Source organism: Anarrhichthys ocellatus, unplaced genomic scaffold (genome assembly GCF_004355925.1).
Source record: "Anarrhichthys ocellatus isolate YVR2014 unplaced genomic scaffold, GSC_Weel_1.0 scaffold5, whole genome shotgun sequence".
Lineage (NCBI taxonomy): Eukaryota > Metazoa > Chordata > Actinopteri > Perciformes > Anarhichadidae > Anarrhichthys > Anarrhichthys ocellatus.
In genome coordinates, this window is record NW_022280035.1 from 15,912,709 (window position 1) to 15,926,169 (window position 13,461).

Sequence of the window (13,461 nt, forward strand, 5' to 3'; positions counted from 1 at the left end):
AGAGAGAGAGAGAGAGAAAAGTGCTTAATATGATTCTTGCAGTCTGACTACACCAGACCCAATGAAGCACTGCAGTCCCACATAATGCTCTGGGGAGGAAGAATACACAAGAAAACCTTCAAACAAACAAGGAAAACATTATACAGTGGGGTATAGGAAGAACGTGGTGAATTGTAGAGGAGAGAGAAGTCAGAAACAGGGATTGCAGTAGAAAACCGTAAAAGAGAATTACAGAGAGACAAAATGGATGATCACAACAGACAGATGCTTAAAGATCTAATCCAACCTTTGTACTGATTTGTTACAGGTTACAGAAGGTCAAAAACACCGGTATGAACAAATATTTTTTAGAACAAACCCGTGCTTCCTGAGTTCTTAAAAAGCACATTAAACAGTCCAGTTTCTATTAATGGCTTCCTCTCATCATATGGTCTTATTTAGAGAAAATCCGGAACTGAAACACATTACAATATTAAAAACACGACAATAGAGGACAAATGTGATGGTGGATCTTAACCTCCACAACCACATCAGGCTGTACACTGCAAGAGCTCATATGGTCTGTATTTATCTGTTGAAAACAAAAAAAGGGGGAAAAAACAATGGAGGCTAACAAAAGGACAGAGACGCGAAGAGTCAGCAGATGACAGGATTACAGGGAGAGAAGGAGGCACAGGGGCACACAGAGCCTGAAGGAGAGGCAGCATGGACGCCAGCCCGATCAATTCAACAACGTTGTCATATCCACCACTACTGTGAATATTTTTTTTTACATTAGCTATTCAAATGAATTCCCTTCTCTTCTCAACCGTCATTTACGCTGCAGAGATCTCACTCTGAGGAACAATTACATCACCGACCTGTTGGGAACATTGTGACGTTCATTGGTGCCATAATGGACGTCAGATGTTTTAATGAACATAGATAGAACATGTCGTATCCGAATTTCTCTCTTCCTTATTTTAAAACACAATTTTGCTGTGTGCTTGACGAGACACGAGCTCTATCTGGAGGTGCAGCAGTCTCCGGATGGATTTGATCACAGCTTGAACATGAAGGATTTCTTCCCTCCACTCACCGCTTCATTCCTGAAGTGAGAACGCTCGTTCCCTCTCAGCCTCCCTTTGTTCCTCCTGCAGCCACTGGCCCTGTTACTATAGTAACTACCTGTTCGTCAGGCCTAATAGCTGCTGTTTAAAGTCAGGTGTCAAGTATTTCCACATAAATTGTATTTATTTATTTTTTTATATTTTATGTTAAACACACTGTTCAGTGGCCATACCTCTGATTTACTGTCAGGTGAAGTGGGGAAAGTGAAATGTCGTGACATGAAAGGAAAAATGTTTTAATTTCACTCACTATAGGATGCCATTAATGCCACGGCTGTGTTGCTATAGCAACTGTCCTTTTTTCTAGCCAAAGATGATGCATTGATCGCATGAAGCAATGTACTGTATAATGTGTGAGGCTCGACCTGTGACAACAGAATGATCTTGTTCATTTGACATTGGCAATGAATGATTTATAAGACATAAACCAATTCAACATTGGTTGTTCAGTCAGTGTGCTTTGTGCGCACAGAGCACACTGACTCTAATCCTGAGGGACTATTTCTTCTTATTGGATGTTATGATTAACGAGTCGGCCCCTGACGGGGGCTGTAAGACGAGTAAAGAAACACTGGTACAGGACGGCATCCTTCCGCTTTGGTTCACAGTGTCACAAAGTGTGTATGTGGGAATTCAGCGTGTGCAACAAGTGTGTATTGAACCAGATAAAGGTGAGTGCTTTTTATGTTATCGTTCACCTCAGAGGGAAAATATACACTCTTCTACCTTTTACCCACTGAATGTACAGCAGTACAAGATATGATGCGACGGCTACACCTCCTGCATGAAGCAGGAGGAGTTCTTACTCCTCAGAGAAACACAGTGAAGGTCACCGGCCCCATCAATGCAAAACAATACCTTTCAGTCTTTGTGTTTTGGAAAGAAAACACATGGAGTATGCATTAATAAAATCTTATATGTTTGGATATAATTACAAAAATACATTGTTTGATTCTCACTATACTACAGTCTCACTCACTCAGTTTCTATAGCAACTGTTCTTAGTTGTAATGGCAGCATGAATGATCTCAGGGTGGGGCTACTTCTGCTACAGTTCTCATCAGGTGGCTAAATTCTCCCTGCTATCATAAATTATGAAATACTTCCCCGGGTCAACTGTAGAAAAATGTGAGAGACAAAATACTGCTTTCTAACTGCCCACCATGGCCCCCTTCTCAATGAATCACCTCCCGGCTGCATGAACGAGCCGGATCTCATCACTGTTACTGCTGCTTCTAATACTACCGCTGCTAGAGGTGTAAGAATATATCCATCCTGTGTATTATAGCAACGTGTATCAATGTGTGCTTGAATGACAGGAACTAAAGTGGGACTAATTCAATTTAATAACCAAGATTTGATATTAGAGAACACTGCACACACTGGGTGTTAATGAGTCTTTCAACATGAGTGTTTTGCTGTGAATAAACTATAATAGATTATATATGTTCTATGTTTGATGATGGCTGATATTTACTTGGAATTTATCTCTATTGTTGCATATTCTATCTTGCATATATTGTGAATTTCGCATATTCACCGTGCTTAGTTTTTCTTGACTGTCTCTACAGACCAGGGGTTAGGCAACCTTAGGCATGTGTGGCACCTTAACCAATGGCAGACTGGCAATAAGTATTTGGGAAATGTTGAGGTGCCGTCGCATCCTCACGCCAAATGACTTCTTTCACAACCATTGGCAGTTCGATTTTGATGTGGTGTCATAATTAAACTTCAGTGTTTATATGGCACACTGATTAACAAGAACATTAAAAAATATCTAAAAGGTCCACCGTCGACCGCTGCTTCATACACTGTCTCTAACTTGTAGTCCTTCATACCCAAGACTACAATACCCCTAATGTGTAGCCACGCAAGCTCAAGTGATTGATGCGAGTGCTCTGCCTGAAGGCTAATCGAGTGATGTTTCTTTAACCCTTTGTGCTGCTGCATTCACTTGCTTCCTGTTCTTGACTTGAAGAAGGTCTCTGACCAAAAGCAGAGAGATTTTTGCACGGATTTGTGTGCGTGCAGATGCTTCTTTTCACTGACCAAGATAGGATATTAAAATTCTCTCCATGAATGAAAATAAATACACTGTCGTCAGCATGTCAATTCCGCACAACTGTTTCCATAGTGACATGCAATTTGTCAATTACTGACACATGAGCCAGTAAATTGAAAAAAGTAGTTTAACAGCTAAGAGAGGGGTTTTACTTTATGATGTATGGAACGACTGATTTATCGTCAGCCAAACATGTTGGCTGACATGTGTAAGCCAACTATTCATATCTAAATGATATGGAGATGTCTGTTAGCGCCTTTATGTCAAAACGTCAGCAAGCTAAAATGATTCTGTCTCAGCTCCTGCATCTTCAGCTGAAGCACTCGTATCAGGTAAAACGAGACTCAGTTAAATTTGGGAGATGACATGTTACTGTCACTGCATCGCCATAGCAACATTACCTCCCATTTCAGAGAAAAGACATCTCGTCGCCGGGTCTGTACCCCATGAAGGTTCACTATATCCGTCACATCTACTGTTCTAAATAACAGCAGCTGTTATTCTGCACATTTGTGGTTACTGGTGGCAGTAATATACTGTCGAGTGGAAATCTGTTTTGGTTCTTAAAATAAGTTAAATGTCATATTAACAAATCATTTGTGATTCATTTGGAGATTATCTCCATAAAGTACTATCTCCAAAAATGTTGATCAGCTTGTTGGCTACACGTTTCTTGGTAAAAAATGTAGATGAAGTCTGTTCAAAACAGAGCAGGTACAGTGGCAGCGTTTAGATTTTCACACGTTAAAATCGACAGCACAAACTGATTATTGGCTTTACACTTCACTATCTTGTCCGTCTTTCAAACAACCTCTCACAACCTGCAGATACATGACCTCTTACTACTTACTAATATAACTTCACTTTACCTCATTGAAATGTGCATCCTGAGTAGCGGTGAGTCCGAAGCCGCTCTGTTGGTTCTCGAAGGTCAGGAGGCGGGACAGCAGCCGCTCGGCGATCTGCAAGTCGTTGCCGTAGAGTCGGTCGGTTGCCTCTGTGACGTCACGGAGCTGGTGGGCAAGTTTCTTCTCCATGATGGTGTTCAGTTCGGTCTCATTACGCTCCAGAGAATCAAGCTAAATATGGAGACAGCGATAAAACATGAAAAAGTTAAGCTATCAACCTTTTACCATGTATTTTAGAATTACTGGAATTGGAACTTACAATTTGAATATGTACAGCAACACTACAGCATGTCTGTAAGAGGTATTGTATTGGATCTGTAGTTCATTAAATGTTGTTTAAAATATCTGCATTTACTTATTTACTTGCAAGTACTTTGTTGGAATTAGGGTATTATGTCCTACCGAACCTTTTTGAATTTTTTAAACACGAGGACTACGACAAGTTTAATGGGTCCACAACCTTCTGTGCATTGATGCCACAAAATACAATGAAATCCCATTGTTCTAAAAAAAAAAAAAAAAAAAAAAAAAAAAAGAGACATCAGACTCCTGCAATGGGAGTTTTGAATTTACAAGTTGAGATCCAAACAACAGAGGGCTTTCAGCACAGTTTGAAACTGGAAACTGTTACAGAAGGTAACAGACACAATCGTTCAAACAATGTGAAAGCCTTCATCAGCAAGGGCGCATCTTAGATTTGGCCTGGATTCAGCACTTTTCGAGGTAGGTTTTTGGGACCCATGGAGACATGTATTTAAAGGTATTAGTGGTATTACTCTACGTACAGCAGCATTGAGCTCCACAAATGGAGGTGAGGTGCAGTTGTAAAGGTCTGGCTCCAGCCACCCTCTCTCCGCATCACAGTGTCTGATGGCGGCACCTGCGAGGAGGAGAAACAGGAAGATGTTTCTCAAGGACGTGGCGTATATATATAAATGAATCATGCCAAAGTGTCTGAGTGTGTACGGACCGACAGAGCCTTTGGGACAGGGCACTGCTGCAGGAAGGTTGAACTTGGTCCGAGGCCACCAGATCCCCTGAGTGATGGTCTTGGGACATCCATCATAAATGACTGCAGAGAGGAAGAACCTTATTTAAAATCATCCTTATCATTTGATGAACTTTTTTAAATTAAAAACATAACAAAAAGTCACTAATAATGTGGAAATGTTTTTCTTTTGACTTGACACACGCAGAGAAGTGAATGAAAAGGGAAGTGAGAGAATAAAATAGCAGAAAGGAGATAATTGCAAAATGGAAAGTGGAAAGTGACAAAGCTCCACCGAAGAGAAGAAAAGGATACATCAAATTAACTGGATGAAGATGAAGAGTTAACAATAACAAAGAGTTTCTTTGTTATTGTATGCTTGGACAGGTTTGTTCGACAAACATGCCAATTTTGAAAGACAGAACAAAAGAAGAAACCGAAATCCTATGATTACACAGTTATGATTAATAATGGTGGAAGTTCAGTATTGCATCTTTATTTCCTTTCATGTCTGTTTCTATCTATGGATAATTTACTGGTTTGAAAGCCGTCTTGAAAATTATACATTGTCCTTAAATTACACACGACACAGTTTTCTGTACCACTGGCAAAGGGACAATTCGACTAAAGAAGGTAACAAATGATGTGGTCTATTGTTGGAGAACAACACAGACAACTTGTTAATATTAAATCCATCTTTGCAAACTATCGTTCAAATATTGTCAATCATTTGGTTCTTTTTTCAATGACCCACAAAGGCGCTGCGAGATAGCGACATGTTTTATCCATTAAAATAAAGTAGTTGGTGGAAATAGTAATTTCACAAATGTTTCAGTCCCTGAGCCAAAAAACTAAATGTTGTTTCAACAAATAATCTCACCTCCCACGAGGCAACGTACTGCTTCTTAATGAATGATGTCGCCCTCTGTGGTGTACATTACAGTCATTTTAAAACCAAAATGTCTGAAACAAAGAATAAAAGCATTCTCACCATCACAGCCTGAGTTTGTGACCTCAGCGAAGGGGCTGTCACATATGTTGCACTGGCGACCAATCACGCCGGGCCGGCACTGGCACTGGCCTGTCTCTGGGTCACACGACCGCGAGAAGGAACCCACCGGGTAGCAGTCACATGGCAGGCAGGTGTCAGAGCCCCGCAGATGGTAGTGAAACTCCTGAACGTACACACACACACACACACACACACACACACACACACACACACACACTCATTAGGCCTTATTAGGCACACAGACGACACTCAGTCAGATGCATGCAAAATGTCACAGTGCCAAGAATAGTGTCAGCGATTATATCACCACATGCATTAGGGTAAGATGTATACAATGACACAAGAGGGGATACTGCCTAAACAGAGACATGAATACAAGAGATAAAGGAAAAGCAGAATTCTTTCGTTTGCTAAACTTGCATGACAATATATGTTCAACACCGCATTTTTGAGACAGAATGATGGTGCTGCCAGAGGATGATGGTGCTGAACCACTGTTTAATTCTTTAATACCCCCTTGATTAAAAAATGTGTTCGCTCATTGTAACTTCATTTTGAGGTTTCACCGTCTCCGTGCAGAATGATGTGTGTGAATGTGTGTTTGTTTTCAGATAAACTTGCTGGAGGTGGAAAAGTTTCTCAGTGTTGACCTTAAAGTTAAGGCGTGCACCTAAAAGCATTTTTGGAGTTTGGAGGCCAATAGTGGTCCAAAAGTTCAAATTCTGAATCGAAAAATATTTACATATTCATTGACTCTAGATTTTGTAGGGAGAAGGAATAACAATTCAATTCAAATAGTTTTTGTGGGAAAAACATATCAGGCCCAGACTATTCTGAGTATTTGTATATGTCTTCAAACATGTCTGGAGGGGTTCTTTAAGGAAACTTTGTAAATACCAAACACATTATTATCTCAGCCGGCAGCAGCTTTATGTTGCATTTTAAGTTGAATTTCCCAAGTAATCTGCTGTTGCTTTTTTTTCAGATTCGTGTGTGTGTGTCAGCCTTGACCTGAAAGGCTAAATGAAAACATGATTATATTGTGAGCATGAAAAACAGAAAAAAAACTTTTATTTCAAGCTTAATTTTTCAGAAAATCAAGATCAAGGAGCCAAAGGGAACAGGACATCGTGAGGTTAAGTACTTTGTTCAAGGGTAATATTAGAGATTAAAGATTAGGGTCAAAAAATCAGATTAAGGACGGGATAAAACAGGGTTAAATATGCCGGCTATACACAAACATATCAATAAACACACTCACACATTGACACAAGGCAGAAATATCAATATGTGGGGATGATGATGGTATCATGGTTGATGTAGTTTGAATGTCTGGCTTTAGTCTGTCAGACCATAAGACTGCGAGATGATTACTGTGTGTCTGGCTTAAACCAAAGCCAAAGTGAGCTGTAGAGCTACACCACCAAAGTCCTTCTAATCCTAACAGTATTCAGTGTGATCATGATATATATATATATAAAAAAAAAACTTAACAGCAGGTCTGTAATCATTCAATAGAGATTTGAACAGCTACTGTCCAACAGCTCTGTAATACGACGAATAACTCTCTAGTAAATACGAGACAACTAAAAATCTGATGATCTACAGCTGAAATTACAAACTTTATTTTTATAGACTTTACAACTTGAGCAATGTGCGATGTGTGTGTGTGGGTGTGTTCGTGTCTCCTGGTTACCTTGCAGTGACAGTGTCCGCTGGTCTTGTTACAGTCTGGGTCGAAGCCTTTATTGGTGTCACAGTGACACGGTCCACAGGTCGGAGATCCCCACCATCCCCTGGGACACTGGTGATCAATCCTACACACACACACACACACACACACACACACACACACACACACACACAAACAAACAAACAAGCAGGGAGAATCAGTATGGAAAAAGACAGTAATAAAGTGTGTCAAAAACGTTTAATTTGAACCATCTTTCATTCTGACTTCTAACTAAGGACAAACTAACTAATGAGCTTGAAACATAGAGATTAAAGAGAGATACTGTGAGTGAGAAAAGGAGAGAGGGAGGAAGCGAGGAGAGGGATCACACTAATCAAATATTAATAGTGAAAGATGCCGGCAGAAACTAGAGATCATAAGAGCAAGGCAGTTTGAGAGGCCAGCAAGACAAGAGTGAAAAGAATCTGCACTTAGCATATGCTGAGTCACAGACATGAAGAATGATGTTTAAGCAAAAATAAACTTGATCTAATAATTCACCTTAAAACCAACGTTTTCTAAACTGCTGAACTTAAAACACACCTCAGATTGTATGGCTCCGGTTTACCATCACTCAGCTCTTCTCTTTGCTCACATCTCATTTACTATAATGTGCTCTGCGTCTGTTCTCAGTGTCAAATGGGTCACTGAGGAGACGAACGCTTTTCACAGTCCGCGCAGATTCCCGTGCGCGTGTCTTTATTGCTCCTTGCGGGGAGTTTAGAAGAGGTAATTCAGATATCAGCGATGTTAATAGAATATTAGCATCGACTGCATTTCTCCAGAGATTATTTTCGTTACATCTCCCGACTTTTCCAAATGAAGCGTCTCTCCCTGCTGTGTATTCTTGGCTTTTAAAAGCACTCCAATGGCAACACAAACACACCCAGAGAGCCAAACGCTCTGTCTGATCGGAACTGAGGAAGGAGCGGCACAGAAACAGAAGCTGCGTCTTAACAGGAAGCTGCGCTGACTGTGCTCTGATGAAATGAGTTCAAATTGTCAGTTAAAACCTCTTTTCATTCCTGCATAATTTGCCTAAAACGCCTATCAACCGCGTACCCAAAGTAAACTGACAGCTCTTATTGAACCATTGGGAGTACATGTATGGTTTTAGTCTTTATTGAATGGCAACACTCTGAAGTTTCTTCACAATCAGTCAGAATCACTGTAAGTGCTACTAGCATTGAGCTAATGCGTTTTCAGCACAGTGAAAGAGAAGCATTTTATTTCTGCCTAGATCTGTTTTGGCCGACAGACGGCTGCAGCTATCTATGGCTGGGACTTACAGGCTTGAAAAGACTCATTTGACAGCTAACAGTCATGACACCTAGTATAAGTTAAAATTTGATAACAATACAGCAGAAAATTAATATTTTACACGTGGTTTATTAAAAGTGCGGCCATGTAAAAATACATTTGGAGGCTCGCGTCACCACATCAAAATGCATATATTACAACAAACTCCGAGTTCAAAATTTGAACTATAGTTTATTTATGTTGATGTATGGTTAACTATATCATATTTAACCATTATCAACTTTCACAGATTCTTGAAAATTCTCATGAACCAGACTTTAGTCTTCATACTCTGTCCCAGGAACTTGACTCATGGTTTCCAGTTCAGGTTAGAAACTTTCCCAGCATTCAATCTGATAAATCTGCATATCCCTGGCTTCGTAATTTCATTGGCTATGTGGAGCCTGAGTTTGAACTGGATCTGTTGCGATTGGCTCGAGTTTTATCCAAAGAAGAGAGGCGGGCATTGTCTTTCAAAGCGGACTCTCGTTGGCCAAAATGTTAAAATCGCCACTTCTGCTAAAATACATACCACCCACTACACCCTCTCTGCCCTCTCCTCCGTAACGGTGGAGACTCTAAGCTCCTATTGGGTCAAATGAGGTGTCAATCTAACCGGCGGAATGTAGGCTCTATTTTGTGATGAAAATCTCCGCTCTGTTGACACGAAAAGTGAAATTATGCCCGAAATATGATCGCAGAGTTATCATATCTGCTGGCTAATTTGAAATGATGCAACAGCCCCCCGTGGGTCTTTATGGACGTACTAATGTGTTTTGGACTAAATCTTTTACTGGATTCGATCGAGTGGACCCTTAGCCACCTAGCAAGACCGTTTTTGCTGGACTAGCATGCACGAGGGGGACGTTATGGATCATAATCGGTGAGTCACGGCGATGGCTATTTTTGGAGTGCTTGTTTGACAGAGACGTTAACTGTACCTGCTGCTGTTATTGTATCTTGAAATGGTTTGCACAAATCGAATTACAAGAACCGTAGCTTTCCAATGAGATATCACATTAATACTCATCGTTACAGGGCAGTTGTGTGCATAACACAAATATGCAGTTATCCCGCGGGCCGTCAGAGTGAGAAGAGGTTTTAAGACTATTTATCATCATAGCTCACATGGTCTCATTTTAGACACCTGGGAAGGGCAGGGCTGGAGCTAATGATTACTTTTTATTGTTACTGGTAGACAGTATATTATTGAGGTCACCGGTGTCTTAAAGCACATATTTTGTCTGACTAGGAGTTAAAAAAAACAAAAACAAAATGACAATGATGAAAAACAAACTTTTTTGGTAGTTTGAGTTAGTAGGAAGATTATTAATGAGCCAAACTTCTAAATTTGGTGTCTTATTTGAAGAAAGAAATTACAGCAGCGGGGGAGAGAGGGAGGGACATCAGGGGAAATTAGAAGAGAGTAGACATATATTTCATCAGCAGCTGACAATAGGACTATGTGTGTCTTTGTTAAAACACACACCAACTAGATCAAAGAAGACACACACACGCACACACACAGAACAGATCATGAGATACATGTAATGTATGTAAGTATGTGTGGATTTCACGGGCAGGAAGGAAGGGAGCATGGGGTTGAGGTCAGGGTCACGCTCACATCACATAGTGTTACACACACACGGATAACCTTAGTGTGTGTGTGTGCATTATTACGTTAAGTCTACACTCATTCCCCTGTGGATTACAGGCAACGCTGGAGATGTGGGACAACAAGGCAGAACTAAAGCTACCAAGACACACAAACACACACGCACGCACGCACACACACACACACACACACACACACACACACACACACACACACAAACACTGGAACAGAGTTTAGCTGGTTTTACAGGCAGCATCAAGAGATTTTAGACCCAGTTGACGTCCCACAGGTAAACTGGAGCTCAAATGTTGAGTCAATTGTGTGTGTACCTGTGTTGGCAGTACTGCCCGTAGTTGTTGTCTCCACAGTCACAGCTGTATCCGTGGGATGAGCTGGGCTTCCTGTGGCACTGCGCCTCATTTTCACATGGATTCAGATGGCAAGCGTCAGTGCAGCCTCTCCCATAGTAACCTGAGGGAGAGAGAGAGTTTCCCATTAGTCGTGGTTGGAGCAACGGACCTGTTGACCGTCTTGTATGAGCAGCACAGGGGCTTATCGTATGTGGTTTCTTTGACTTTGGGGTGGTAAGAGTGTACTGTATTCTGTCTTCTGGGAGACACTTCCCTCTGATTTCTGTGCGAAGGTATGGTCTCCACATTGTAGACAATGTTTTGTGCGATTATTCCATGTGTGCTATGTGTTTGAAGAAAATGTCCACCACGAAAGAGAGGGAGGATTCATTTTATTAGAGATGCTCCGAAGCAAAGTACAAGTACTTACATTTGAGTACTTGCCAATACCGAGTCTCTATATGAGTACTTAATAATACCATTACAGTTGCAACAATTACTTTGAAATGATGTGTTATTTTCATCAGATGTTCCTCACTTTCTGACTCTAACAAATTAAATGGACAACACAATGCTGTTGCTGACATAGAAACATTCAACATGTGATTTTCTGATACAAATGTGTCGACAACAATGCACTCAACATTGCGTCTCCAGGACGGGTGTGCATCGGGTTATCGTTGCAGCTGGGCGGCTTGTGAGGCTTAACTGACGAGAGGTTAACGTCGCGTTGCCGTATTGGTACTAAGGGTGCGGTTGTATCAGAGTAGTTTTATGAGTACGAGAACATGAGCACAGTATCAGACTGATACATTTAGGGAGGCACCGATCCTAAATTTTACAACCACTGTCACCCTACAAGTCAAATTCAAACACCACCTCGCAATCCTGTCTTCAACAAAATATGTTTACATAGAACTTTACCAATGTAATCGTAATCTACATGGATTACGTTCACCGGCAATATACATCATTTTTATGCAGGAAGTTTGACATTCTTATAACTTAAACGCACAGAAGTCATGGGGAAGATGGTTGGATGAACAAATGTCAGGACTTTGACACTAGAGACCCGATTTCTCATCTTGTTGCTGGGTTTAGGCTATTAAAAGAACTTAAGTTTAGTGAAAGGTTGGTTTTGGTTAAATATTAGAAAAGTGTCATGTCTTGTGACATAACTTTTTCACCAAAACCACAATCTTTCCGTAAACTTTACCAAATGCTTTGAGTTGCCTAAACAGAACATTATGCTTTAGATGCCTGGGACAAAAAAAACAAAACAAATAACATACATTTTTTAAACTTAACTCTTATTAAAACACTTGATTTGAAACCACGTTTTAAAGGGTTTTACGGTAACAACATTTGAGTTAATTTTAACTACGTGACCTAAATATCAGATTAATATTCAAGTCTTTTACCACTGGAAATACGGCATACAATAATTGGGCACAGAAAATATGACAGAGGCACTGGCATTCACGATGTCCACGCAAAACATCCCTTGAATGTACAATCATGAAATGAGAGCACAACACAACTATCGAAATCTAAATGTGCAGAATGTCCCCCTATTTCCCATCCACCTACCAGAAATAATAACCCGTCAGATCACTGGTACACATCTCAAACATCAAACGGCGATTGTCACACACAACACTTTTCCGACTCACTCCGACTGGGCCAACTAATGGAAAACAAGCCACAGCTGTGCATTACAACGCTGTCATTCACTCAGAATGAAAGGCAACGTAATGCTGCCTCTGAAAGAAAATTACCACCACCGCTCTAGAAAAGTAATTTTAAAAAACATGTTCACTTTCCGCCGCAAATAACACAAACAACTACAATTTCAGCACTAAGCAAATATAGCACTTATCACGGTGAACTATGCAAAAAGAGGCTTTTCTACTGCAATTTATTTTAAATGATGAATTAAAAAATGATTCACCAGAGATCAAGGAGGACGAAATTTGTGTTTGTCGACTGTAAAAGGAATGAATTATATAACAAGGTGAGGTTGGACAGAATATAACGAGACCCATTCATGAAATGTTGACACAGATTTTTGAAGCACAAATATGGTTTAAGTGTGATCTATTCATATTTTCTTATATCTAAAATGTCAAAGACAAAATGTAAAATGTAAAAGATTGTATTTAGCAATTTTCAGCTGGAACCGTGACGGAAAATAAATCACAACCCTCATTCCCTGAAGGATTTTGGTTTAGTTTCTGTCTGTGTCTATTTAAAAACCTAACTGAACAGAAACAAACAGAGCTCAGTGCAGCTTAGTCGCCAAAATGAGAGCAGGACCGGAGCGGGGCCAGTCGAGTGGACACTGTGGGGAACGAGTGAAGCATGAGCAGGAAGCTAACTGAGCTCA

The 13,461-nt window shown here is 40.4% G+C and overlaps 1 protein-coding gene across 2 annotated transcripts in view; it reads right to left on the minus strand.

Moving 5' to 3' along the window:
• Positions 1-13,461, minus strand: part of celsr3 (cadherin, EGF LAG seven-pass G-type receptor 3) — a 96,753-nt gene that overhangs the window by 23,469 nt on the left and 59,823 nt on the right. For both annotated transcript variants that reach the window (XM_031845411.1, XM_031845410.1), the window contains 6 exons: positions 11,055-11,196; positions 7,776-7,896; positions 6,059-6,242; positions 5,050-5,151; positions 4,865-4,959; positions 4,041-4,250 (listed from right to left, as the gene is read on the minus strand). In XM_031845411.1, coding sequence (XP_031701271.1) covers positions 4,041-4,250; positions 4,865-4,959; positions 5,050-5,151; positions 6,059-6,242; positions 7,776-7,896; positions 11,055-11,196 — 854 coding nt within the window. The remainder of the gene's footprint in view (positions 1-4,040; positions 4,251-4,864; positions 4,960-5,049; positions 5,152-6,058; positions 6,243-7,775; positions 7,897-11,054; positions 11,197-13,461) is intronic.